The sequence below is a fragment of the Panthera leo genome, chromosome E3 (assembly GCF_018350215.1).
Source record: "Panthera leo isolate Ple1 chromosome E3, P.leo_Ple1_pat1.1, whole genome shotgun sequence".
Taxonomy (NCBI): domain Eukaryota; kingdom Metazoa; phylum Chordata; class Mammalia; order Carnivora; family Felidae; genus Panthera; species Panthera leo.
In genome coordinates this window covers 24,426,311-24,453,568 of record NC_056694.1, presented here as the reverse complement: position 1 = coordinate 24,453,568, position 27,258 = coordinate 24,426,311, and the positions used below count along the sequence as shown (strand labels likewise).

General features: G+C 43.3%; 1 protein-coding gene across 1 annotated transcript; it reads right to left on the bottom strand.

Moving 5' to 3' along the window:
- Positions 1-793: 793 nt before the first annotated feature.
- On the bottom strand, positions 794-16,093 carry CRYM (crystallin mu). The gene is made up of 8 exons (XM_042921672.1): positions 15,878-16,093; positions 15,236-15,389; positions 13,229-13,291; positions 8,530-8,631; positions 7,857-8,040; positions 4,321-4,442; positions 3,278-3,362; positions 794-1,141 (listed from the first exon to the last, which is right to left on the bottom strand). Exons 1-8 carry the CDS (start codon positions 16,045-16,047, stop codon positions 1,077-1,079), a joined length of 945 nt encoding a protein of 314 aa, XP_042777606.1. The 5' UTR covers positions 16,048-16,093; the 3' UTR covers positions 794-1,076.
- Positions 16,094-27,258: the final 11,165 nt, after the last annotated feature.

Genomic DNA, 27,258 nt, shown 5'->3' with positions numbered 1-27,258 from the left:
TCTCATTTAGCTACAGTGTTAGGCACAGAAATGGGCACATCACCTAGATGGTCCTTCGAGTTGTGGGATAATCTTCATTTCTGCTAGGGTTGCCGAAGAGGACAGCCAGGGGAAAAGTTACTCGGTAATGGAGCCAACACTGAAGAAAACAGAGCTGAGGGATGGAGAGAGCAACACTGGGTCCTATGGAGACTTGGAGCCCTGGATACAGCTGTAGCTGTGAGCAGTTACCTGTGTACTTCTGAATTGTAATAGCCAATACATTCCATTCCTCATTCATTCGTTCTTTCAATCATTCTGCCTAGGGTAGTTTGAGTTGTGGTCTCTACCACTTGTGACCAAAGAAGTCCTGACCAATATAGAAGCTCCATTGTGCCTTGAAATTTAAATAATGAGAAGCCAGAAACAAGTCTACATAAAGCATGATTCCATTTATATGAAATGTCCAGGAGAGGCAAGTCCGTAAAGATAGAAAGCAGATCAGTCGTTGGCAGAGACTGGGAAAAAGGGGGAAAGAGGAGTGACTGCTAATGTGCACCAGGTTTCATTTGGGGAGTGATGAGATGTTCTGGAATCAGACAGTGGACGGTTGCACCCTCTGAACATGCTAAAAACCATTGAATTGTATACTTTAAACTGGTGAATTTTATGTTACAGGAATTGTATACTAATTTAAATAATTTAAATAAATGTAATTATGGTCATTGGAACTCCCCCAGGGAGTGAATGGGAGCACCTGCTTTCCTCACTTCCTCTGCCATGGGGGACAGAAAGGACCACAGTGAGAACTGCAGACTTGGAAAATGCTTTATTTCAAGGAATTACAAAATGCAGTGAAATACGGGGGGGGAACAGAGCATCACTATAATCTGGTGCAACAGAAGAAATGGCCACCTAGTTTTGCTTTCCAACTACACACACAAATGGGGATCTCATTATTTAAGGTAAGACATGATAAGCTCAAAACTATAGCTCACTGTACCTCGGGTTCCCTCATTTGATCTAGAAATTGAAAGGGAGCTGGTAACAACATCCCTTGAGCTGTTGAATCTACCTCCACGCAAAGTTCCTTCGTTTCATTTGCCAGATGACCAGGAATCGTACACTAGTTTGGCTGCAACCAGGTCTTCCACCGCCATTCCTGGAAGGGGCAGAAATGTGGTTCACTTTTTGTCAGAACACCATTCCCAGGAACAGTCCAGGCCCTGTGACTGGCAGTTTCCTGACTCACTGTCTGTGCTGCTAACCATGCCCATTGGGGTAAAACGTACTCATATCCAGAGGTGAGTTTAGGCTTGGAAGGTCTGCGAAGGACAGGGTGAAGCAGGGAAAAGATGCTAAGCAAGAAATGCCCACCAAACACATTTTAAATGTTCTTCAAAGTTTAATTTAGTGTGCTGAAAACTTTCTGTGAACAGCCAGATGGTCAATATTTTAGGCTTTGCAAGCCCTATGGTCTCTGTTGCAATCAACTCTGCCATTGTGGGGCAAAAGCAGTCATACATGATAGGTAAGCAAATGACCCTGGCCATGTTCCAGTAAAACTTTCTTTATGGACACTGAAGTTTGAATTTCATGTGATTTTCATCCGTCACAAAATATTCTTCTTCTTTTTTGTTTTCTAGTCATTTGATTAGAAACTATTCCCACCTTGAAGGCAGGACAGAAACAGGAGGTGGGCCGAGTATGGCCCACAGGCTATAGTTTGCAGACCCTTGGTCTAGTCCAAACCCTGCATCCTTCAGCAACCCCACTTATCTTATTGTTTTGGATATGTAGCTTAACCTCAAGTGGCTATGTGTTTTTAAAGGACAGGGGCTGATTTTTACTAATTTTTGTAGTCACCACTACATCCAGTACGGAGTCTGATACATAATAGGTGTTTAATATGCACCTGCTAGATGGAAAGCTGTGCCAATAAACCAATCTCCAAAGCAAGAAAACAAAAATTGCTCAGAAGGGCACAGCAGATTTCTGCAGTATGGTCTGCTGAAGGGGTTGCTGACCTCTGATCTCTGAACTCTGAAGTTTTCCATCACAACTGGATCAGTGTGATGTCTTTGAACCAAGCTCTGGGTAAAGTTTACACTGCTTTTTCCTGTCTCCCTGTGCATGAGAGATTTTGAAAATATATTTAAAACGCAGCAAGGCACGGATACTGACCCATTGGCATGGATGCTAGGTGGCTAGAGTACTCTTAATGTTTCTGCCAAGCATTAAAGCTTTGGGTTCTTGATCATAGGAAATAGGCAAGATCTTGGGAGAAGGGTGGAAGACATTCTTGGGGGCTCAGGGCAATAACTATTTATCAACTAGTTTGGGAGTATTTCAATATTTTAGGTGTATCAGCTGACTATCAGCTCTGTTATCATGTGCGTCCATTTCCTTAACTCCGAGTGGGGGGTAAAGTTGCTGGGCTGAGGGGCAGACTGGCCACTGGGAGCCCATCCTTTGTTGGGCTTCTGTCGGTAATGGAGCTCCCCATGGAAGTCCCTATCAAATCAGCAAGTAGGAGGGTAGGGAAGGAAGGACAAAAAGGGGTCTCAGGCTGTACTTCCTGGGTGGGTCTCTTCTGGTAGGTCTCCCTGCCATTTCCCTTAAGCTCCCTGTCTTAAAAACAATTTTTTTTTAACATTTGTTTACTTTTGAGAGATAGAGAGAGACAGAGCACAAGCAGGGAAGGGGCAGAGAGAGAGACACACACGCACAGAATCTGAAGCAGGCTCCAGGTTCTGAGCTGTCAGCACAGAGCCTGACGCAGGGCTTGAACCCATGAACTGTGAGATCATGACCTGAGTCAAAGTCAGACGCTCAACTGACTGAGCCACCCAGGCGCCCCAAGCTCCCTGTCTTTAAACATCCTTACCCCCACCTCTGAAGGATACCTTCTTCTGACTTTCATTTAGATCTAAGTCCAAATGATTTCCTGCTGACACTTGCTGTATACAAATCATTTTACACACATACACATGTCACTTAATTCTCATAAACACTGAAGGGAACAGGTAGTGAAGATACCGTGGCTCAGATGGAGTGAGGTCACTTGCCCAAAGGCGCATATCCAGGGAATGGCAGAGAAGGGAATCCCACCCAGGACCACCCAGTTCCAGAGTTCATGGGCTTACTACCTACTGTGCTAACACACATAAATAATTGACTCAAATGACAGATTTCATGACTCAAATACAGAGTCCAGTGACTCATTCCCCTTTGCACCAATGGGCAAGCCTGCCCTTGTGCTCTGGCTGGAGTGTGCCCTGGGAGCAACAGTCCTTACCTAAAGACTTGAACACCGTGGTCTTGTCGCAGTGCGCTGGCTTGACCCCCCTCACCACTTCTCCCAGCTCAGCAAAGATCTCAGCCTGTGAAATGAACACACACTGATCCGGGGGCCATGGAGCCAGTGTCTGCTCTGGCCAGGTTCTGAAGCAGGGGCAGGGAGAGCACCCAGAACTGGATGAGGTTCTTGACAAAAAGACCATTTGTAAACTGGCTCCCCCCATTAAAAAAAGGATATATATAATATATATATGTGTTACATATGTATATATATAATATAATTGTATTATATATATAACACATATTATATTATATATAATATATATATAATATATTATATATAATATGTGTTATATATGTTATATATAATATAATTATAATTATATATAACACATATATATTATATATAACATAAAATATAATAATTATATTATAATTATTGTATAATATATAATCATAATATAATAATTATATACACACACACACACACACATATATATATATATATATATATTTTTTTTTTTTGCATAACATCTGCCTTTGTGATATACCATGAATGCAGAGATTCAAGTTTGTAGCCAGGAGAATGTCCAGCCAAGACAGTCTTTCAGTGAGGAAATAAGCATATTCTTATCTTAACGCTCATTTTGGCAGCCCTCTTCTTGCTCCTATGTTCCGATTACAGAAGAATAAGGCCAGAACATGGCCAACCCCAGTCTTACTTTGTTGGCCACATTGGGAAGGTTGCCAGCCACTTATCTCCCAATCTTACTGCTTCATAGGACAGCTCAGTCCGATGGGAAAAATCCATCAAGCCGCTCTCCAGGCAAAGGGGACAGGAAAACACATGTCATTAACATAATGGCCACATTATTCCAGAAGGGGATTAGAAAGGGTTGAGAGATGTTTAGGGGCTGTCACCCCACAAAGAGGTAGGAGTGACTGAGGTCTGGAACAGTCCAAACGGCAGGGAAGGTTAATGAAACCCTGGCATCCAGGTGAGGCCAGCTGGACAGCAGCCCACCAGGAGGAGAGGCTCACCCCTGACAGGAGGACATCTCCAGACTCTTTCAAGGCAGCCTCTTGGGAATCCACATACAGCACAGCCTGTTTCATCAGCTCGTCGTCCAGCTCTCTCCAGTCGGGTCTGCTCGCTCCAATGGCTAAGAGACAGCAAAACGGACCCTGAACCCAGAAATAGAGGCAAGGGACACTACACGTGCCAAAAAGTGGAGGAGGGGTGGGGAAAAGGAGGTGACACAGAACACAGGGGAACACTCAGATTTGGGATGCCTCATTTCCCAATGCCAGCCCCCCCAATCAGCAAGACTGAACACTCATCAATAAGAATAATGCCTGTCTTTTTTTTTTTTTTTTTTTTTTTTTGCATTTCATACCAAGATCTTTCTAAGAGATTTTGAGGCAACTTAACATTCATTTATTGGCTGCCTGCTATCTGTGGGATGTTTCGCACATTTTATTTATAATCCTCACAAGTATGCTTCATGTCTGATTTCCATTTACAAGGTGCACAAAGGAGGCTCAAAGAACCGAAGGTGTTGGCCATGGTTGTGTATCTAAGACGTGCTCCTGGGGCCCTTTGATGCCTTTTCTGTTTGTTTACTGGGGGCAGTGACCTCTTTATAAAATTCTGGGAATAGAGACATCACTTACAGCTTATTCACACCCTACACTCCTCCATCTTCTATCAGTCTGCTTGGTTCTGAATCCTTCCCACTCCTCACCCCCAACCATTTCTCTCTTCACTCATGACAAAGGAGCCCAGTGCCAGGCTCACGGAGAAGCCCCAATAGAGAGGAAACTGGCTCCATCCTGGCACCGAGATATCACATCCTTTGCAGTGAGCCCAGCAGCATAATGATGAATCCAAGGAATCATGCCTCCTGGCACCGGCACGTAGGATAACACAGAGGCTGCCACCAAAAGTCCACAAGACAAGGCAGGTAAGGAACATGAGCAAAGCTGGTCAGAGGGGCTGGACTGGAAATGGTGGAGCCCTTGGTACACAGAAGAAAGCTGGCCCTTGTAAACAGGGCAGCCACCATTCATCTCCAGCTAATTGTGGCCATGTGAGAATGCAGGGCCGCTGTTAGATATTCTCCCCTTCTTCCTTTTATTATTTTTTTTAAAGAGAAGCAGGAAATCTATTTGCATGTGTTATTTCTTGATTTTTAGAGCACACTATGGTCCAAACAAAACACATCTGCTGGCTGGATCCAGCCCATGGCCAGCTAGTCTTTGGAAACCGTTATAAAGCCTTGCACCCACATAAGGCGGCATTTATGTGCCTTCCCACATTGTGTCCAGTTTTCTCTACTTGTTTCCTCTCCTGCTGTTGTCCCCTACTCTAATTTTCAAAGAGATTGGTGTAAAAATGTCCTTCTCGAAGGGCATTTGTGTGGGGAGTTCTGTAGAACAAAAGCACTAACTAAATGAAGCTCGTAAATAAATCATAAGCTGGTGGGAAAAACCCTAGCCTCTCAAGCCACCTCTTCTCATTGCACTTGCATCCCCCCTCCCCAACCCTCTCCTGCCCCAGTTCTTCTGAGCAGGGGGAGTTTTCAAAGGGTCCTGTGAGGCCACTTGGGCAGATGGAGGTGGGCCAGGCAGTGAAAGGAGGGGTCTCACTCAGTCTGGGCCCTGGCCTTGCTCCAGTGGAGCAAGAATGGGTGAGGGTCAGACCCCAGCTGCGGCAGCGGGGAGAGGGTGCAGGGCGGGGGTGAAATCAGGCCTATCTCTTAGCCAAGCTGTAAAGTAAGTAAAATCTGTTGTTGGTGTCTCCCTGTCAACCACACTTGTAACATACTTTTCTGAAATATATTTGATGCCTCTGTAAACGCCTAAGCCAATTTTGTCTTTGGGCTAGGGAAATAGAAGGGATGCCTGGACTCAAGATTTAGGCAGCACTTCCTGGAGAGTCACAGTGTGAGAGAGATTCTCTGTTGTTGGCTTTGAGGATGAAACAGCCATACAAGGAACGTGGACAGCCTCCAGGAGCTGCGAACAGCCCCCAGGAAACCAGTATTCCTCTCTTAACAATGTGAAGCATCTGCACAACCACCTAGCCCTGGAAGAGGGCTCTGAGCTCTAGATGAGACCGCAGCTCAGACAACACCTTGATTTCCTCCTTGTGTGAGCAGAGGCCCCAGCTAACCCATGCCCAGACCCCCAAAACCACAGAAACTGCAAGATAATACATATGTACTGCTTTAAGCTGAAAGAGAAAAAAATCAAGTCAGTCCAGCTGAACATTCAGCTCTTGTCCATTTTACCAAGAACTGGTTTCTTTTGATTTCCCGAGTCCTTCCAGAAATGGTCTTACTGTCACAAGCCAGAACTGACCCATCTCTTGCCTGCCTACCCTCTGGACTCACATCATTTTAACACCAGTCCCACACAAGCTGAGACCTTCACTTCGCGTTGGCCCGTTCCTCAGACAAGCCACACACTGGTTTCCTTCACAGAACTTCTCTTTAGCTGGAACCATCTAGTCCATCTATTTGCTTACCTGTTTGTTGTCGATTTCCTTTCCTGAATGTAAGCATCAGGAAAGCAAATGTCCCTGAGTGCTGGCTTATTTTGGCCTCCCCAGCATCTAGAATAGTGCCTGTCACATGGTAGGGATTCAGGACACATTTGTGATTGGATGCACAACCATGACACTGGGCTTTTGCCTGCTCTCTGCCAATGTGTACAGAATTCTTACCTTCTGAGTTCACGCCAGGTGGCTGTCACCAGAACAGAGGGCACTGAAAACGTGTTTAAACCCCTAGTATTTGCCCTCCTTGCTCACCAGATTCCAGTCTTCTTTTTGGAAGATAATAGAGAGTAGTAAAATTGAAGAGCTTGTGCTCTGATGGTAGATTGCCTCAGTTCAGATCCCAGCTCTACCACTAAGAACCTCTGACTTTGGGCAAGTTACTTAATCTCTCTATGCCTTGGTTTACCCACCTATAAAATGAAGGTAATGATAAGAATATCTCCTACCTCATAAGGTTGTTGTAAGGATTGAATGATGTAATACAAATAAAGACTTTAGAACAGCACCTGCAATAGTAAATATTCGACAGAGACCAGCTCTTGCTATAACCTCCAGAGTCATTTGAGAATCCTCAGAAGCCCCAGGAACTCTCATGGTTGGAGTCCCACCCATCCTATCACACATATTAAATAGCATCCACATGTCATATTAAATGTCTTTTGTGCTATAATTAAAAAAAAACTTTTTCAGGGGGTAATTCTAAGTATTTTTAAGAAAGAAGGAATCATTTGACTTTTGTAATTTAAACTCCATTACATTTAAGAACTTAGCTGTGACTGATCACTTGCCAAAATGTTACATTTTATAGAACTTAAATGTATAAGCTTCTGGTTTAGGATTTTTGTTTCAAAGTTTTGAGTGAATATTGTTTTTCAGGGATCACATGTTCCTGAGGGCCTTAAAAAGCTTGGTCGTTTGCATGAGGAAAATAGCTCTGCAGATGCAGCCACTTGGTTCAGCCCAGGGACAACTATGGCCACCATCTACCCACGGCTCCGGGAGCCACTCTGCTTACCATTGATGTGAGCCCCCGGCTTCACCCATTCACCAAACAAAATGGGCTCTGTTGCCATGGTGACTGTGATGATCACATCTGCACCTGTCACCGCCTCCTGGACCGACGAACAGACCTGTACCTCTCCTTGAACTGTGTCTGCAAACTTCTCTGCATGTTCTTTGGTGCGGTTCCATATCCTCACCTTCATTGGGGGTAACAAGAGGGACATTGGTGCCATGATTGTTTGTCTGTTTATGTTTCATTATGTTTCATTGGTGCCAGGGGAAAGTTGAGCCACTCTGGGGTAAGGTTATTTAAATCATCCCCTATGGGTGTGCCTGGGTGGCTCTGTTGGTTAAGCGTCCAACTCTTGATTTCGGCTCAGGTCATGATCTCACGGTTCGTGGGATCGAGCCCACATCAGGTTCCGTGCCGACAGTGTGAGGCCTGCTTGGGATTCTCTGTCTCCCTCTTTCTCTCTGCCCCTCCCCTGCTAGCACGCAGGCATGCAGGCATTCTCTCTTTCTCTCTCATGAACAAACAAATAAACAAACATTAAAAAAAACAAGAATGGTCTAGATCAGACTCTTGACCTAACTATTTCAGAATTGCCCATGTTGCAGTGAAGGAGTATAGATTAAGGTCATGATCGCTCCCTCTCCTCCTCTCCCCTAGCCTTCCCTGGACTTACCTCTTTGAAGGAGAACTGTTCTGTGAAGACCTCGTAGTGGCTATAGGCCTGGACCCCAGCCCCAAGGATGCACAACACTTCACTGCTGGGTGGTTTCAAAAACTATTTGAGAGAAACCAGGTGGCAAAGGTCAAGGGAGACAGAGCAGCCAGGTGAAGAACAAACACAGTCTGAGTACCAGGTGTCTTTGGCCCTATCTTTAGCTCCCTCACTATCTCTTGGGCAATGAAGGAGATGATATTTCGTGTTTCAGTTTCTCCTCTGCAGAGTGTGGAGGGGAGGACGGAGCCTTCAGGGAGCCCCTAATATATGCCAATGCTTTACCCTCATGGTCTCATTTAGTCCAGGCAATCACCCTGTGAGCAAGGCACTCCTATTTTTACCCTCCTCTTCTAGATGAAGAAATTGGGGTCCAGAGAGGTTAAGTAACTTGCAGGGTCCTACAACTATTAAATGGCACAATGGGTCTCCAAAAACCACACCCTTCATTCTACAAAGACCACATTCTTTCTCCTGTGCCACCCCATCCTGGGGACATGATAGGCCACACCCACTTCTCAGAGCCCTGAGTTACTTCTAAGAGCTACCTGGAATCCATGGGCCCTTCCTTGCAACTCAAGGCTCTCCGTTATATTTTCGAAGCCCACTGCTGATCCTTTCTCAGCCTCTATCTTCCTTTAAAGAGGAATGTAGACCTGTCATTTGTGGCACCTGCTAAGGATGTATATGTGTCTGTGTTTGGGAGTGGGGTTCTATGATCAACTCATACCAAGTATCACCTCTAAGGTGAAATCTTCCTGACCTCCCTGATAGAAGTCATCCCTTCACAGCACTTATTTCTTTAAGATTTATTTTCTTGTACTGATCTGTAAGTCCATGAGGGCAGAGACAGTCTCATTTGCACAGATTTGGCACAAATCTCCTATTATGTGTAGGAAGTAAAGCAGGGTTCCTGAACCTCAGCATGACTGACATTTGGGCTGGATAATTCTTTGTCAGCAGAAACGGGTGGATGGGCTCTCCTGTGTATTACAGGATGTTCAGCAGCATCGCTGGCCTCTATCCATTTGATACTTGTAGCATCTCCTACTTCCCCTAGTTGTGACAAAACCAAAAATGTCTCCAGATATTGCTAAATGTCCCTGGGACAGGTGGCAAAAATCATTCGGGGTTGAGACCTACTGGCACACCATCCATATTAAATAAGAGCCTCTTGTGGGGTGCCTGGGTGTCTCAGTCAGTTGAGCATTCGACTCTTGATCTCAGTTCAGGTCTTGATCTCAGGGTTTTGAGTTCAAGCTCCACACTGGGCTCCATGCTAGACATGAAGCCTACTTAAAAAAAAAAAAGAGAGAGAGAGAGAGAGAGAGAGAGGAAGGCAGGGGGGAGAGAGAGAGAGAGAGAGAGAGAGAAAGAAAGAACCTCTTCTGCCTTTTCTGTATTTCATTCAGTAAAATTTGAGTCTGTTCTTTCTTCAATATCAATTATTGAATTTCTGGAATGTAATCCTAAAAGCGAAAGTCTCTTTAATTACTAATTACTAGCAAAAAGGAGTCACAGAAATAGTAGCAGATGTTCATCTCTCCTGTAGCTACAGAAGGAGAGATACCATTTTGTGCCATAAAATATAGTTCAAAGTATCTGACTTGGGAAGTTTTCAAAATTACAATATCAACAAAACAAGCAATGTTATGCTTTTATCCAACAAGGAGAATTAGGTGATTTTTCCTTTACTAAATCAATTTTTTTCCTGTTCTTAGTTAATATGAATCTATTCTTTGAAGTACACTTGGGCTTTAGAAATCATTGCAGTGTCCTGTAAAACAAACCTTCAACTTGTGAAACTAAATCTCTAATTCTGATTGATTGTCTTACTTGATAATTTGTTGCCTTGGTAATAATGTTACAATAGACATCTCTTTTCCTAAATAGCATAACATTTATAAGATGTATTAAATAATAGCAGGATTAGTGGTACTTCATTCTTTTTCCCATAGCATGCAAATAATTAAAAACATGTATATGAATCCGCTAGGTTTCTTACTTAAAGAGCTTGGAAGTGTGTGTGTCATCTGCATTTGCTAATGAACAGCACTAGATGTAGCCCTGTCATCTCTCCAGCCCCCTCTCAGGCCATGTTCCTCTGCAATTCCTGTCCTTCAGCCACACCGGCTTCTTTGCAAATTCCCAAGCACGTGTGCTACCATCAACCACAGGGCCTTTGCACAGGTTCTTTACTATGCATGGAATATTTTTCTCTCTGTCCTTCACAAGTAACTCCTCCCATCCTTCATATCTCTCATCAGATATCCCTTCCACCAGAAGAGCCTTTCCAAATCCCACAGACCTCCTGTTACACACTCTCATTGCACTTCACCTCTTACACTCGATGTATTTGTCTAGGTAATAGTTTCACAGGTATTGGTGTGATCTTTGGGTTAATATATCTGTTTCCCCAAATAGACTCTTGTGTTCCATGATGGCAGGTACTGTATCTGGTTTTACTTACCATTCTATGCCCCAGACTGAGCACTGGGCCTGGCCTCTAGTGGGCACTCAATTATTTGCCGAATAAATGCTTGCCAGGGATAAACTCTGATATGTACTGTCACCTTGAAAAAGCATGTCAGAATCCACAACTCAGGGTATGTGCAATCCAAATGCAAAGAAGTTGCAGTGACTGACAAACCCGAGAACCTCTTATACTTCTCATCCTCCTCCCCAAAGCCCTAAATGAATGAGAAGTGGTGGAAAAGAAAACACTCTCTCTTCCAGGGCAAAAAGTATAATAGACCTTTAGTTCCTTATTGAAATAACCCATCTGCACCCCTGGGCATAAAGCTGGGAAGTTGCAGCCTAAACTCTGAAGCATCAGCTCAATGATTCTCAACTCTTAAGGGAGTGCAGATTTTTATCAATGCAAAAAAAACAAACACAAAAAAAAACCACGGTGTAACTGGGAGCTGGGTCTACAAGATTTTGGTTTTCAAACCTGGTTGATCATCAGAAGTAACCAGAGACTATTAAAAAAAAACAACAACAACACAACAACCATTTTCTTGGGCCCCACCCTTAGTGATTTCAAATCTGTGTTTTGGGGATCTGAATTTTTAAAGACATTCCCCAGGTGATGGCTGCTGTATAGCTTGAGTTGGAAACCACAGACCTGGGCCATGAAGACCAGGCAGTCTCAGAAGATCCCATAGCTACGTGGGTTATATGACTTCGGGAAGTCCTAGTCTCCATCTCTAGGACGAAATGAGGCCAATAATACTTGTTCTCCCTCCCTCACAGAAACCGAAAGATACATCAAGACAATGGGTTGGAAGTTCTTCTGAAAAAGACCAGAGTCCTTTACAAATAAATGAAAGGCAGTAATTGTACCAGTGAGATTATATATATCTCAAGGAGTCCCTTGACTATTTCAGTCTGAGTTGGGTCTGGATATGCTTCAAAAAACCATTTCATCCAGGTGTGTGATCTGCCCCCTTCCTACACAATTCTCAGGTTAATCCTTACATTCTTCCCTCCCCATCTTGTGTTTAGAAGACCTTAACACTCTCACAATCTGAACACCTGGTCTCTGCCGCTCCCCAGACCCCACACCTCTTTATGCTCATTCCTCATAAACTCCTAAACCAGCTCAGCAAACCGTATACATTCCCATCTCACGTGAAAGACACCCAGCTTTCCAAGCCTCTTCTCCGTAACCCTAACCTCTAAAGATACTGCTTTTTTTGTAGGATGCCCTGACAGTGCTCAGGAACATCATCGCCCCCTTCACTTGCTTTCCCTTTCGCCTGAAGAGTGCCCCTTCCCCCACTTACTTCCTTCAGTTTTTACTCAAATGTCACCTTCTTGGTGAATGAGATCTTCCGTGGGTAATTCGGAAGGTCACCCCTCCCCAGTATTCTCGATTCTGCTTTATTTTCATGCAGCACACTATCTGTTTTTTGTCGGTAGTGGGTTTTTTTAAAAGCAAATCCTAGCATGTTATTAACTCCAAAGGAGTTTGTTGTTGGTTAATTATTTTCTTAGCAAACCAAACTGTGTGTTTCACTTTTCATCTTGTGTATTGTCTTAAACCCCCATGTGCCACTCTCTGTTTTGTTCACTGCCATATCCCTGATGTTTAGAACAGTGCCCAACATATAGTAGGATCTCAGGCGGTACTAGCTGAATGAATACGTGAGTGCACTTGGATCTCTTCAGCTCCCCCTCTGCTTCTTGTGCAGGATTGGCTTTGGCCTATGCAGCAACTACCCTGATTTACCAGGAGCAGTGTAGTACGGGGGCAGGGGGCAACAAAGCAGTCCTGGGGGTCATAGAAGTCAGATTTTAAATTCTTGCTCTGCTTCTCAGTAGCTGTGTGATCTTGGGCAACTCACATAACCTCTCTGAGCCACATTCCCTAAATGTGGCAAATGGAGATCATCCTATCTCCTTTGCAAGGTTGATGTGAAGATAAGGAATAAGGTATGTAGGGTCCCCGGAATCTAGTGGTGCTCATTAAGTGGTAGTTAATAGTTTCATGAATCCCTGTGCTCATCTGACATCCCATTTTTGGCTTATGGAGTTCCAGTTATGTCCAAAAGAATACCGAAGTAAGTCCCTCACTTCTCCCTTAGGCTTTCAAGCTTGAGGCACTCAACCCCGCTCTCCAGCAAACCCCAACAACACAGGCTGGCACTAATCTTACCTTAGTGGCGATGGCAGATACTGCAGCTGTTCTCTTTGCGGTGATGACATTTCCATCCATGACCTTGGAGGAAAGGAGAGGCAGTGAGCGAGGGGCAACCCTAGCCACGACTTAAGCAGAAAGAAACAGCTCAAAAAGAGCAGCGTCAGGAAGTATCACAGTATCCTACAAAGAGCACAGGCTTGCTGTCAGATCTGGAGCTAATTTTTCCGCTTATGAGAAATGCACCTTTGAAGAAATATCTTAATCTCTAAGTACCATTTGGCTCACCTGTAAAAACAAAGACAATGCCAACCATTCAGAAGACTTTGGTGAGGATTAAAGCACTCACATAAATGTAAATATCTAGCACACGATGAGCCTTCAAGAATTGCCCATTTTATTTTCTTGCCCTGGGTCTCTCAAAACACCAGATGAAGGAACAATTTGAGGAATTAGAGTAAGTCATATGACATCTGTTCAAGGGCCATGAAATTCTACCTCTTAACTGAAATTCTACCTGGCTCTTAACTCTTACCACACATGTGGGGAGCTTTGTGAAGATACAGATGCCCAGGGAATCTCTCTAAGGGAGGCATCCAGACACCCTTGTTTTCAAAAGCTCCCCAGGGGATTCTGAATTATGTTTGGCTAAAAATAACCACCATCCTTTGTGTTATTCTCCTGTTTTTAAGTTATTTATCTTAGTTGCTCCCCAGGTAGTATCAGTATTCCATTTTGTAGACAAGGAAGTGAATCACTTACTACTGAGCAGATTCAGGAAGGATCTAAGGTCTTGTCATTTAGTTTAAAAGCCTGAGCCGGTCCCACTTTCTGGGGGAACCACCACTGGTAGTGGTATGAATGTCATCTCCTCAGAATGAGTATAGGTTGGGTAGGGCTACACAGTCTCCCCAGAGCAGTGATGTACAGCCAGGTTCCTTGGGGAGCCAGAAATTCAGGAGAGAGGATTTAAAGATCCAGACCTATGGGTGGAATGAAGGAGACTGACCCAGCTAACAACGCAACTGCCTGGTCTCAGAGCCAGCTTGGAGGGCACAGAGCACATGGGTTCAGAGTACAAGTTCGTACAAACTCCGTCATCAGGCAGGCCTAGCAATGATTCCTGGGCCTTTGGCTAAGCAGCTGTGTGACCTCCAGCAAAGTGGCTCCACTACTCTGAGGTTCAGAGTCCTCAACAGAAATTGGGAGTGGGGTGTGAAAGAAAAACTCCCACAGAGGAATGTTGCCACAATTGAATGAGATCAAATTCTCTTCTCTGGCACATGGTAAGTGCTCAGTAAGTGGCAGTTAGAAAGGCAGTAGACACAGTCTCCAGAGAGTATAGACCCTGGGCTTACACTGAGTAGGTCTGCAGTCCAGCCATGCCACTTATTTAGTTAGGTAAACCTGGGTAAGATGGGCATAGTTGCTCTGTGACTCAGCTTCCTCATCTGGAAAAGGGAGCTAATGATATTACTTACCTCACAGAGTGCTTCTAGGTATTAGGAGAGTTAATACAAGTCGAGTCCTCCATGCCTGATACATACAAAGTGCTCAATGAATGAGCTACTGCTGTATTTTGGTACTACCATGAACCGTTAAAACCAGTGACTGTGTATCTCTCAGAAAAGCCTCCCAGGGATTATAGGACACTCCTTTTCTTCCACTAGAGAAGTCACTAAATAAATGTTTCCTTGGCTACTGAGTTTCATGAACTGTATATTGGAGTAACTGGGACAGGGCAAGAGCATCTACAAGAATGATGAGATTATTACTTCCACACTGTCACACACTTCAAGTAGCAGGTGCACTCTGGTGCTGGATTGTGCATCCTCAGGAAGTCCTGGAAACAGATACACAGTCACAGATACCCTTCATTGTTGCTGGTATCCAGAGACATCATTAGTCAGAGAGGGGCACGTGTGGTCCCCATCAAATCTCCACCCAGCTCTCTCAGAGAACTAATTTCCAGGCTAGCTCTGGGCCCAGGGGCCCCCACTTCATCCCAGGCAGGGAGTTGCTCACCGCCAGAAGGGAGCCATTGCTGGGCTCAAAGAGCAGCACAGTGGCCTGGTGGGAGGGCACCATGGAGATGGTGCTGTGGCCCTCGTAGAAGGTGACCAACTTGGTGGTCAGGGCGTCTTCTGCAGCACTGTAGGCAGGCATGACCCCCAGGAAGCTGCAAGGAGAGAGGGATAACTTCAACCCCTTCCAAGCAATGCTGGGGTGCCCTATCAAGTCCCAGTGTACGTTCCTTTCTCTTTCCTCTGTCACTGCCCTACTGTCCCTCCTTCCCCCCATTTCCTCTGTCCTTCCTTTAGGCAGTATGCAGAGTATAAGAGTCGGCCTCTGGATGAGAAAAACTATCCTAGTTCTGCTACTAACTACCTGTGTAACCTTGGGTAAGTTAACCTAAGTCTCAGTTTTCCCCATCAGTAAAATGCTTGCATCAATATCTACCTATATGGAGAATGTGTTGAATTAAACAAGATAACGCCTGTAAAGCGCCCACTTGGTACTGTGGTTAGCGCAAATATTAGGTGGCAACTGTTACTAGCAGTGATTTAGACGAGCCCTCTATTCCTTTCTCCCTCTGATTCCCTTCGCGTGCCTTCCCTTCCCCGTTTCCAGTTTCTCCAGCACCTGGCCCCCGCCTTTCTCACTCACCCCCTGTGCTTGGCCACCGGCACCACGGTGCGCACCGGCTGCATGACGCCTCCGTCGGGGCCGCTGGAGAAGTTGGCCAGAGCCGCCTCCAAAGGCGGGATGAGGAGGCTGGAGCTGCGGAGGTGCTCCAGCACCTCGGCGGCGCTCAGGAACGCCGGCGCCCGGCTCATCTCGCCGCGGGCCTTCGATTTCAGCTAGGGCACAGCGCACGATGTTCCCGAGGCTGCTCCCTAAATGAAAGCAGGGCGCCGCGGTGCCGCCTACTGGTCACCGCCTAGCTGGGGGCGGGGCAACGCTGGTCTCCGCCCTCCGCCTGTCTCCCACGCCTCCCCCCACCCCCAACCCAGGGGCCGAGCTGGGTCCCCTCCAGCAACGAATTCTCCAGGATCGCAGTGGAGGCAGTGGGTGGGCTGGGAGTTCAGTATTCTTGGGTCCACTTCCACAATTCCTATAATTAGCTGTAGTCATTGCAAAGGGCTTAGTCGCGCCCACCCTCGTTCTTCCCCACCTGTCGTCCTCTCCCGGAAAGAGGAGAGCGGGGAGATAGGGGTCAAACGGTGGCAGGGCTCCTTTTTTTCTTAAATTGTTACCTGCTGCTAGGAGATCTTAGATGAAAGAAGATAGTTATTTAAAAAACGTTTTCTTTTCAATTCTGCCCCTTTCTGGAGTCTCTTATCCCAACCTCTCTCCCACTCTCACTCCCACCTCCAGATCCCACACTGCTGATTGTTTGAAGTGCAGAATTTTCTTCTAGGTTAACTAACTCACCTAACCTTCACCTTTTAAAAAGGTGGAAGTTCCCAGGACAAGATATAATGGCCTCAGTGAGTGACACATAGAGCCAAAATGCCTAAGCATGCACCTTTTCTTCAAGGAGCTTATTCTTGAGAGGAGGAAATAAGACAATACGTGCAACAGGAAGGTAACCAAAATGCAGGGCGGTAAATTGTAGCTGCCATATCAGAGATAGGAAAAATAAACGTTTTTGATAATTCAAAGAAAAGAGATTATTTTGATGTCGACTGTTTAGATTAAGGTTTTATGAAGGGGGGGGGGGGTGTAAATCAAGCCAAAAAATAAAGTCAATAATGGTAAAACAACAACAGTGTTAACTTTACTATGTACCAGGTAATGCACCATGCATTTTAGGTGCATCACCTCATTGAATTATACAAACTCTATGGTAGGTAGGTGTTTTTAGCCGGGCTCTCCAGTTGAGGCTCTGAGGGATGAAGAGCTTTGTCCACAGTCACTCAGCACATCAGCAGAGGAGTTGGGATCTGCCTTTGAAGTCTGTTTCCGGGACTCTAATCCTTTTTTTTTTCTTTTTCTTTTTTTAACGTTTATTTACTTTTTGAGAGAGAGACACACACACAGAGGGTGAGCAGGGGAGGGGCAGAGAGAGCAGGAGACCAAATCTGAAGCAGACTCCAGGCTCTGAGCTGTCAGCACAGCCTGATATGGGGCTCAAACCCATGAACTGCGAGATCATGACCTGAGACGCTTAACTGACTGAGCCACCCAGGCGTCCGTCCAGAACTCCAATCCTTACAATTAAGCTACACAGGCAGAAAGAGAGGAAGAGGGCATTTCAGGCCAGGTGAAGTCCATGGCTGGAAAAAATATTGTCTAGTCCTTGGGAATAATAGTGTTCTGCCAGACAGAGTTGGGTTGGAACAGGAGTGTGAGTGTGGAGGGGGTGGGGGCTGATGTCCAGGAGCACCAGAAGATAAAACTGGAAATGCCTCTTGGAATCAGGAGGCTAAGAAGTGCGATTCTTTGGAAAGAAATAACATGCTCCAAATAACTGACCATTTAAAAAGATGATTCTTGTGCCAATGTATAGGATGAAACAGATGAGCAAAAGTGCAGTCTGGGAGACAGGTCAGGGGCTCGAGTGCTTCTGTTACTTCCCTGATATTTGGGTTGTGAGCTGTGCAGGGCATTTCTTAGGGAATAGTCATATCATAATAAAAGGTAGTATATGGGGAATGTCAATATATTTACCAATGAAATAAATTGTATATTATGTATACAGGGTAGTAACTGGTTCCAAGGTTGCAGAACCTTTTCATAATGGAAGTTATGCAATACCTCTGACTGTGGTCAGGAGTTATACAACCTGGCAGGTAGAAGCGGATTCTTAGGTGATCACATATGCCAGGAGTCCAACTGGCAGGTTCTGTGGAGGCTCTAATACCTTCTGACATCTCTTTTGTTGTTTACTTAATATATTTTGTTAAAAATTATAGTACCTTCTTTAGCTTCAGTAGAAGCAAAATTAGCATATGATTGGAGATTAATGTTCTTTTTTAATCATTTTTAATTTGCATCAAAATAACTGTCTAACTATTTAAAAGACAGGGTCTGTGAATTACTCAAGGTCATCTTCCTTTTATGAGTTTGGGTAACATCACCCAGGTCCTTAGTAAAATTTGACTTGTCAGACAGGAAGTTCTTGTTTGAGCTTAGGAGCCTGTGACCACCTTTGGAAGAAGTCCTCATAGAAGGGTAGGGCAGCCTTCTTCCTCCCACCCAGACTGGGTAGGAATAGTGGTTTTAGGGAGGCTGGTTGGTCCTGAATTCCAACTGACTACCACAAGTCTGATGTCCACCTGTAGAACATAATCTAGAATCTAGATTAGAAGCTGGTTTTGCAGGTGTGGACTGAAAGGCCATCCAGTTGTTCAATAAACACTTCCCTGCCCCCAAATGTTCCCGGGGAAGGGGGGGTGGCAGGGGGAGGGTGTCACTGAAGTTGGCTGAGACAGTGAGGGATATGGCATGCTTTTGGGTGACATAGAAATAAACACCCTTTTATGCCTAGTTTACAAAGAGCTTCCATCTGGAATGGTTGTTAAGAGTTTCATATACATTTAGGGATTTATGAAAATGATTACAATCTACCGTTGAACAACATAGGGGTTAGGGGCACCAACACACCCCCTCACACACAGTCAAAAATCCACATATAACTTTTTCCTCTCCAAAACTTAACTACTATTGACCAGAAAAGCCTTACTGATAACATAAGCATAACATAAGCATACCAATTAACATATAATTTGTATGCTGTATCATATACTGTATTCTTACAATAAAGTAAGCTGGAGAAAAGAAAATGTTATTAAGAAAATCATAAGGAAGAGAAAATACATTTACAGTGCTGGACTGTATTTACAAAAAAAAAAAAAAATCTGAAGTGGACCTGCGTACTTCAAAAACCTAATGTTTATGGGTCAACTACATAAATGTTAGTTTAACTCATCAGTGTGATGCATTGTTAACAGATGTCCTAATATCCCAATTTGTCTCTAAGGGTTTTACTGGTGTTCTAATGCCTTTTTTGATGAAATCACCACCAAATCATTCTCAGGTAGAGGATTAGGAGCTTCTCCATTAGTGATTCCTAAGAAAAGGCTCTGAGATCAGCTAGTTTGGATTTGGGTCCTGGTTTTTACTACTTGTACATACTGGATGTACAAGATACTTTACCACCTTTATGCTGTTTCCTCAATTGTAAAATCAGATAATATTAGAACCAACCTCCCAGAATTTGTGTCTCCCAGAGGCATAAATGAAATCATTTTGTTGTGTTTAGCAGGTTGGTGTTTCATGAGTATTCTTAATAAGTACAGTAAAACCTTTGTTTGTGATCATAATTCATTCCAGAAACATGCTTGTAATACAAAGCACTTATGTATCAAAGCGAATTTCCCCCAGAAGAAATAATGAAAACTCAGAGGATTCATTCCACAACCCCAAAATATTCATATAAGATGATCACAATACTGTAATATAATACAAGATAATAAAGAAAATACAAAATATAAAGAAAAATAAACAAATTAACCTGAACTTACCTTTAAAAACCTTCGTGGCTGGTGTGAGGGAGACAAGAGAGAGGAGGGTTTTTGTGTAGGATGAGTTTCACTATCGCTAATGGATGTTGACTACAGTACAGTATTAATAAATTCTTGTCATAGACTGTATTTAATGTAACTGGTAATAAGACAGCGGAAGAAAGGGTCTGTGTCTGCAGGCAGCCTGACCTAGAATGAAGCAAAGCATTCCTAAGCTTACTCTTGTGTGGAAAGGCAAAGGACCATCCATAGGTGCTTTGAAGGGACAAAAGATACACTAGTGTCAGTTGTGGGCACCTTCCAATGTTCTGAAAAATCACCGATTTCTGTCAAACACCACAGCCTGAGACCGGGCATCCGGGCATGGGAGACAATCACCCACAATGCCGCAGAGATGGGGGAAGGGGGAGAAGAACCATTGGCTCAGTTATGATCACGTGACATTCCGCATCAGGTACAGTTAAAATTTATTAGAAATGTGTGCTCCTCTTGCTGAACACTTGAGGAAGTTACTCACAATCCGAGGTTTGACTGTATTATGTTAGTATTATTAAGTGCTATTGATGTTTTTATTTTATTATTATTAAAATAATGAAAGTCCTCTTAGTAGTAATGACTTCATAGAAAGAATATTAATAAACGTAGCAATGCAGGGACTGGTAAAGACGTCACTGGTGTCACTGCCCATTCCCTGTCCTCCCCTGAGGCTTTGTCCAGGGGCAAGGCAAACCTGCTTCTGGAATTCTGGAAGTCCTCTGCTAGCTTCCGCCTCCCCCACCCCAGGAGGTGGCCACTTGTACTTCTCTAGATTTTCTGCCACTACCATGCTGAAGGTGATGGCAGGGCAGAGCCGTCACTAGGATGAGGCAAACACAGTGGCTAAGGTACTCACTTCAAGCGCCAAATTTAAGAGACATATTCAGAACTCAAAATACACACTACTTTTAAAAGATTTTCAAAAAATTGTTTTAAGTGCAATATTGAAAAAAATTAAAACACCAAGAAGAAAAAAATCCACCATGAACAAAATACCAAAGTTTTAAATAAAAACAGGGTCAGGACTACCCTCGCACCTCACGGCACTTTTATATTTGATTTTTTTTATTTTGAAAACTAAAAATTAATCAAAAATATTGCTCTTGATTACTCAGTTGGCTTCCCCTTAAACGTTGCAGCCAAGGTGAGCATCTCACTTCCCTCCTCCTTTTCTAGTTGGGGAGGTGCCAGGAGAAGGAAGCAGAGACACACCCTCGAAGTCGGAAGTTGGGCTGGGCTTGTAGGCGCTGGGTGGGCGGTGGGGAGGGGCAGGCTGGGGAACGGCCACGGGAGGGCGCTTGGCGGGTGGGCGGTGATGGGGCCCCAGCGGAGCGCTCTGGGTCCTCCCGCCCGCCGGGTAGCGCGCCTTGGAGAGGACAGAGAGATCCAGGGGCGGTAAACCCGCGGCGGGGCGGTTGGATAGGGCGTTCCCGACATCGTGTCGCAGGCGGAACTCGCGCGTGCACCTGAGCGTGGGAGGTGGCGGCAGATAGGCAGGTGTGGCGCTTTGGATGCCTGTGTGGTGAGTGTCGCAGTTCTCTGCCTTGGGGTCCTCCCGTCCGGTCTTCCCCGCTTGGGGTCATTCTCTCCAAGTTCCCGGGCTGTGGCGGAGGGTGCTCCCGGACTCTTCCGGAGTTCCACCCCCTTGTTGGCGCTCCTCCTGGAAAACCTGTATCTCGCATTCCCCAAAACGAATACAAACTCAAAAACCCATTGGAGACGTAGGTTTGAATTTAACTGTTTTTATTTTATTTTTTATTTTGGTTGTAGCTTAATGATTAGAAGGAAGGTTTGGGGAAGTGCCCCAGCTTTGGTTTTAATTTGACGTTAGGGAAGTGAGTTGACCTTTGTGAATCTAGCTATAATGTAGGAGTATGATCTTACCTATCTTATAGGGTTTTTTTTCTGGGTTGTTTTTTTTTTTTAAGTTTGTTTATTTTGAGATGCACAAGAGTGGGGGGAGGGGCAGAGAGAAGGAGAGAGAGAGAATCCCAAGCAAGCTCCCCACTTTCAGCACCTAGGCTGATCCCATGAACTCTGGGATCATGACTTGAGCCAAAATCAAGAGTTGGAGGCCTAACCTGCTGAGTCACCCAGGTGCCCCCCATTTCTACCATTTTAAAGTATTAGACCTCTGTGGCTTTTATTATATTCACAGTGTTGTGCCGACATTACCACTACCTAATTCCAGAATATTTTTTTTGTTTTTGTTTTTTTAAGAACATTATTTATCATTCTTAAACTCTATACTCACTGAGCTGTCACTTGCTATTCCCTCTTATCTACAGTCCCTGGCAACCACTAACCTTTCTATCTCTATGGATTAGCCAATTCTGGGTATTTCATATGAATAGAATCATATAATGTGTGGGCTTTTATGTTTGGCTTCTTTTACTGAGGATAATGTTTTCAAGATTCTTTTTTTTTTTTTTAATATGAAATTTATTGTCAAATTGGTTTCCATACAACACCCAGTGCTCATCCAAACAGGTGCCGTCCTCAATGCCCATCATCCACTTTCCCTTCCCTCCCACCCCCCATCGACCCTCAGTTTATTCTCAATTTTTAAGAGTCTCTTATGGTTTGGCTCCCTCCCTAACTTTTTTTTCCCCCTTCGCCTCCCCCATGGTCTTCTGTTAAGTTTCTCAGGATCCACATAAGAGTGAAAACATATGGTATCTGTCTTTTTCTGTATGACTTATTTCACTTAGGATAACACTCTCCAGTTTAATCCACATTGCTACAAAAGGCCATATTTCATTCTTTCTCATTGCCAAGTGGTATTCCATTGTGTATATAAACCACAATTTCCTTATCCATTCATCAGTTGATGGACATTTAGGCTCTTTCCATCATTTGACTATTGTTGAAAGTGCTGCTATAAACATTGGGGTACAAGTGCCCCTATGCATCAGCACTCCTGTATCCCTTGGGTAAATTCCTAGCAGTGCTATTGCTGAGTCATAGGGTAGATCTATTTTTAATGTTTTGAGGAACCTCCACACTGTTTTCCAGAGCGGTTGCACCAATTTGCATTCCCACCAACAGTGCAAGAGGGTTCCCATTTCTCCACGTGCTCACCAGCATCTATAGTCTCCTGATTTCTTCATTTTAGCCACTCTGACTGGGGTGAGGTGGTATCTGAGTATGGTTTTGTTTTGTGTTTCCCTGATGAGGAGCGACGTTGAGCATCTTTTCATGTGCCTGTTGGCCATCTGGAGGTCTTCTTTAGAGAAGTGTCTATTCATGTTTTCTGCCCATTCACTGGATTATTTGTTTTTTGAGTGTGGAGTTTGGTGAGTTCTTTAAAGATTTTGGATACTAGCCCTTTGTCCAATATGTCATTTACAAATATCTTTTCCCATTCCGTTGGTTGCCTTTTAGTTTTGTTGATTGTTTCCTTTGCAGTGCAGAAGATTTTTATCTTGATGAGGTCCCAATAGTTCATTTTTGCTTTTAATTCCCTTGCCTTTGGATTTGTGTCAAGTAAGAAATTGCTGTGGCTGAGGTCAGAGAGGTCTTTTCCTGCTTTCTCCTCTAGGGTTTTGATGGTTTCCTGTCTCACATTCAGGTCCTTCATCCATTTTGAGTTTATTTTTGTGAATGGTGTAAGAAAGTGGTCTAGTTTCATTCTTCTGCATGTTGCTCTCCAGTTCTCCCAGCACCATTTATTAAAGAGACTGTCTTTTTTCCATTGGATATTCTTTCCTGCCTTGTCAAAGATTAGTTGGCCATACTTTTGCGGGTGTAGTTCTGGGGTTTCTATTCTATTCCATTGGTCTATGTGTCTGTTTTTGTGCCAATACCATGCTGTCTTGATGATGACAGCTTTGTAGTAGAGGCTAAAGTCTGGGATTGTGATGCCTCCTGCTTTGGTCTTCTTCTTCAATATTACTTTGGCTATTCAGGGTCTTTTGTGGTTCCATACAAATTTTAGGATTGCTTATTCTAGCTTCGAGAAGAATGCTGGTGCATTTTTGATTGGGATTGCATTGAATGTGTAGATAGCTTTGGGTAGTAATGACATTTTCACAGTATTTATTCTTCCAATCCATGAGCATGGAATGTTTTTCCATTTCTTTGTATCTTCTTCAGTTTCCTTCATAAGCTTTCTATAGTTTTCAGCATACAGATCTTTTACATCTTTGGTTAGATTTATTCCTAGGTATTTTATGCTGCTTGGTGCAATTGTGAATGGGATCAGTTTCTTTATTTCTCTTTCTGTTGCTTCATTATTAGTGTATAAGAATGCGACTGATTTCTGTACATTGATTTTGTATCCTGCAACTTTGCTGAATTCATGTATCAGTTCTAGCAGACTTTTGGTGGAGTCTATCGGATTTTCCATGTATAGTATCATGTCATCTGCAAAAAGTGAAAGCTTGACTTCATCTTTGCCAATTTTGATGCCTTTGATTTCCTTTTGTTGTCTGATTGCTGATGCTAGCACTTCCAACCCTATGTCAAACAACAGCGGTGAGAGTGGACATCCCTGTCGTGTTCCTGATCTCAGGGAAAAAGCTCTCAGTTTTTCCCCATTGAGGATGATATTAGCTGTAGGCTTTTCATAAATGGCTTTTATGATCTTTAAGTATGTTCCTTCTATCCCGACTTTCTCGAGGGTTTTTATTAAGAAAGGATGCTGAATTTTGTCAAATGCTTTTTCTGCATTGATTGATGGGATCATATGGTTCTTATCTTTTCTTTTATTGATGTGATGTATCACACTGATTTTTTTGCGAATGTTGAACCAGCCCTGCAGCCCAGGAATGAATCCCACTTGATCATGGGTGGTGATATAATGGTGAATAATTGTTTTTATATGCTGTTGAATTTGATTTGCAAATATCTTAGTGAGAATTTTTGCATCCATAATCATCAGGGATATTGGCCTGTGGTTCTATTTTTTTTGCTGGGTCTCTGTCTGGTTTAGGAATCAAAGTAATGTTGACTTCATAGAATGAGTCTGGAAGTTTTCCTTCCCTTTCTATTTTTTGGAACAGCTTGAGAAGGATAGGTATTATCTCTCCTTTAAATGTCTGGTAGAATTCCCCAGGGAAGCCATCTGGTCCTGGACTCTTATTTGTTGGGAGATTTTTGATAACCAATTCAATTTCTTTGCTGGTTGTGGGACGGTTCAAGTTTTCTATTTCTTCCTGTTTGAGTTTTAGAAGTATGTGGGTGCTTAGGAATTTGTCCATTTCTTCCAGGTTGTCCAGTTTGTTGGCATATAATTTTTCCAAGTATTCCCTGATAATTGCTTGTATTTCTGAGGGATTGGTTGTACTAATTCCATTTTCATTCATGATTTTATCTATTTGGGTCATCTCCGTTTTCTTTTTGAGAATCCTGGCTAGAGGTTTATCAATTTTGTTTATTTTTTCAAAAAACCAACTCTTGGTTTCATTGATTTGCTCTACAGTTTTTTTGGATTCTATATTGTCTATTTCTGCTCTGATATTTATTATTTCTCTTCTTTTGCTGGGTTTGGGCTGTCTTTGCTGTTCTGCTTCTATTTCCTTTAGGTGTGCTTTAGATTTTGTATTTGGGATTTTTCTTGTTTCTTGAGATAGGCCTGGATTGCAATGTATTTTCCTCTCAGGACTGCCTTTACTGCATCCCAAAGCATTTGGATTGTTGTGTTTTTATTTTCATTTGTTTCCATATATTTTTAAATTTCTTCTCTAATTGCCTGGGTGACCCACTCATTCTTTAGTAGGGTGTTCTTTAACCTCCACGCTTTTGGAGGTTTTCCAGACTTTTTCCTGTGGTTGATTTCAAGCTTCATAGCATTGTGGTCTGAAAGTGTGCATGGTATGATCTCAATTCTTGTATACTGATGAAGGGCTGTTTTGTGACCCAGTATGTGATCTATCTTGGAGAATGTTCCATGTGCGCTCGAGAAGAAAGTATATCTTGTTGCTTTGGGATGCAGAGTTTAAATATATCTGTGAAGTCTATCTGATCCAATGTATCATTCAGGGCGCTTGTTTCTTTCTTTTTTTTTTTTTTTTTTTTTTAAAAAAAGGCCCATTCAGGGCCTTGTTTCTTTATTGATCCTGTGTCTAGATGATCTGTCCCTTGCTCTAAGTGGAATATTAAAGTCCCCTGCAATTACCACATTTTTATCAATAATGTTGTTTGTGTTTGTGATGAATTGTTTTATATATTTGGGGGCTCCCGTATTTGGCGCATAGACATTTATAATTGCTAGCTCTTCCTGATGGATAGACTCTGTAATTATTATATAATGCCCTTCTTCATCTCTTGTTACAGCCTTTAATGTAAAGTCTAGTTTGTCTGATATAAGTAGGGATACTCCAGCTTTCTTTTGACTTCCAATAGCATGATAGATAGTTCTTCATCCCCTCAGTTTCAATCTGAAGGTGTCCTCAGGTCTAAAATGAGTCTCTTGTAGACAGAAAATAGATGGGTCTTGTTTTTTTTATCCATTGTGATACCCTACGTCTTTTGGTTGGCGCATTTAGTCCATTTACATTCAGTGTTATTATTGAAAGATATGGGTTTAGAGTCATTGTGATGTCTGTAGGTTTCATGCTTGTAGTGAGGTCTCTGGTACTTTGTGGTCCTTGCAACATTTCACTCACAGAATCCCCCTTAGGATCTCTTGTAGGGCTGGTTTAGTGGTGATGAATTCCTTCAGTTTTTGTTTGTTTGGGAAGACCTTTATCTTTCCTTCTATTCTGAATGACAGACTTGCTGGATAAAGGATTCTCAGCTGCATATTTTTTCTGTTTATCACATTGAAGATTTCCTGCCATTCCTTTCTGGCCTGCCAAGTTTCAGTAGATAGGTCTGCCACTAGTCTTATGGGTCTCCGTTTGTAAGTTAGGGCCTGTTTATCCCTAGCTGCTTTCAGAATTTTCTCTTTATCCTAGTATTTTGCCAGTTTCACTATGATATGTCGTGCAGAAGATCGATTCAAGTTATGTCTGAAGGGGGTTCTCTGTGCCTCTTGGATTTCAATGCCTTTTTCTTTCCCCAAATTAGGGAAGTTCTCAGCTATGATTTGTTCAAGTACACCTTCAGCCCCTTTCTCTCGCTCTTCCTCCTCTGGAATTCCTATTATACTGATATTGTAGCGTTTGATTGTATCACTTAGTTCTCTAATTCTCCCCTCATACTCCTGGAATTTTTTATCTCTTTTTCTCAGCTTCCTCTTTTTCCATATTTTTATCTTCTAATTCATCTATTCTCTCCTCCGCGTCTTCAATCTTAGCTGTGGTCACCTCCATTTTATTTCACACTTCATTTATAGCATTGTTTAGCTCCTCATGACTATTGCTTAGTCCCTTGATCTCTGTAGCAATAGATTCTCTGCTGTCCTCTATGCTTTTTTCAAGCCCAGCGATTAATTTTATGACTATTATTCTAAATTCTTGTTCCATTATATTGTGTTAGCTGTCGCTACTTCCCTGAGTTTATTTTGAGGAGAGTTCTTCCATTTTGTCATTTTGGGTA

Excerpts from the sequence above, each read along its gene's own strand:
- CRYM (XM_042921672.1), bottom strand. The coding sequence starts at position 16,047 with ATGAGCCGGGCGCCGGCGTTCCTGAGCGCCGCCGAGGTGCTGGAGCAC. Across the intron at positions 4,443-7,856 it reads GCCGGGGGCTCACATCAATG|CCATTGGAGCGAGCAGACCC; the intron begins GTAAGCAGAGTG and ends GCTGTCTCTTAG. Across the intron at positions 3,363-4,320 it reads GAGATGTCCTCCTGTCAGGG|GCTGAGATCTTTGCTGAGCT; the intron begins GTGAGCCTCTCC and ends TTCATTTCACAG.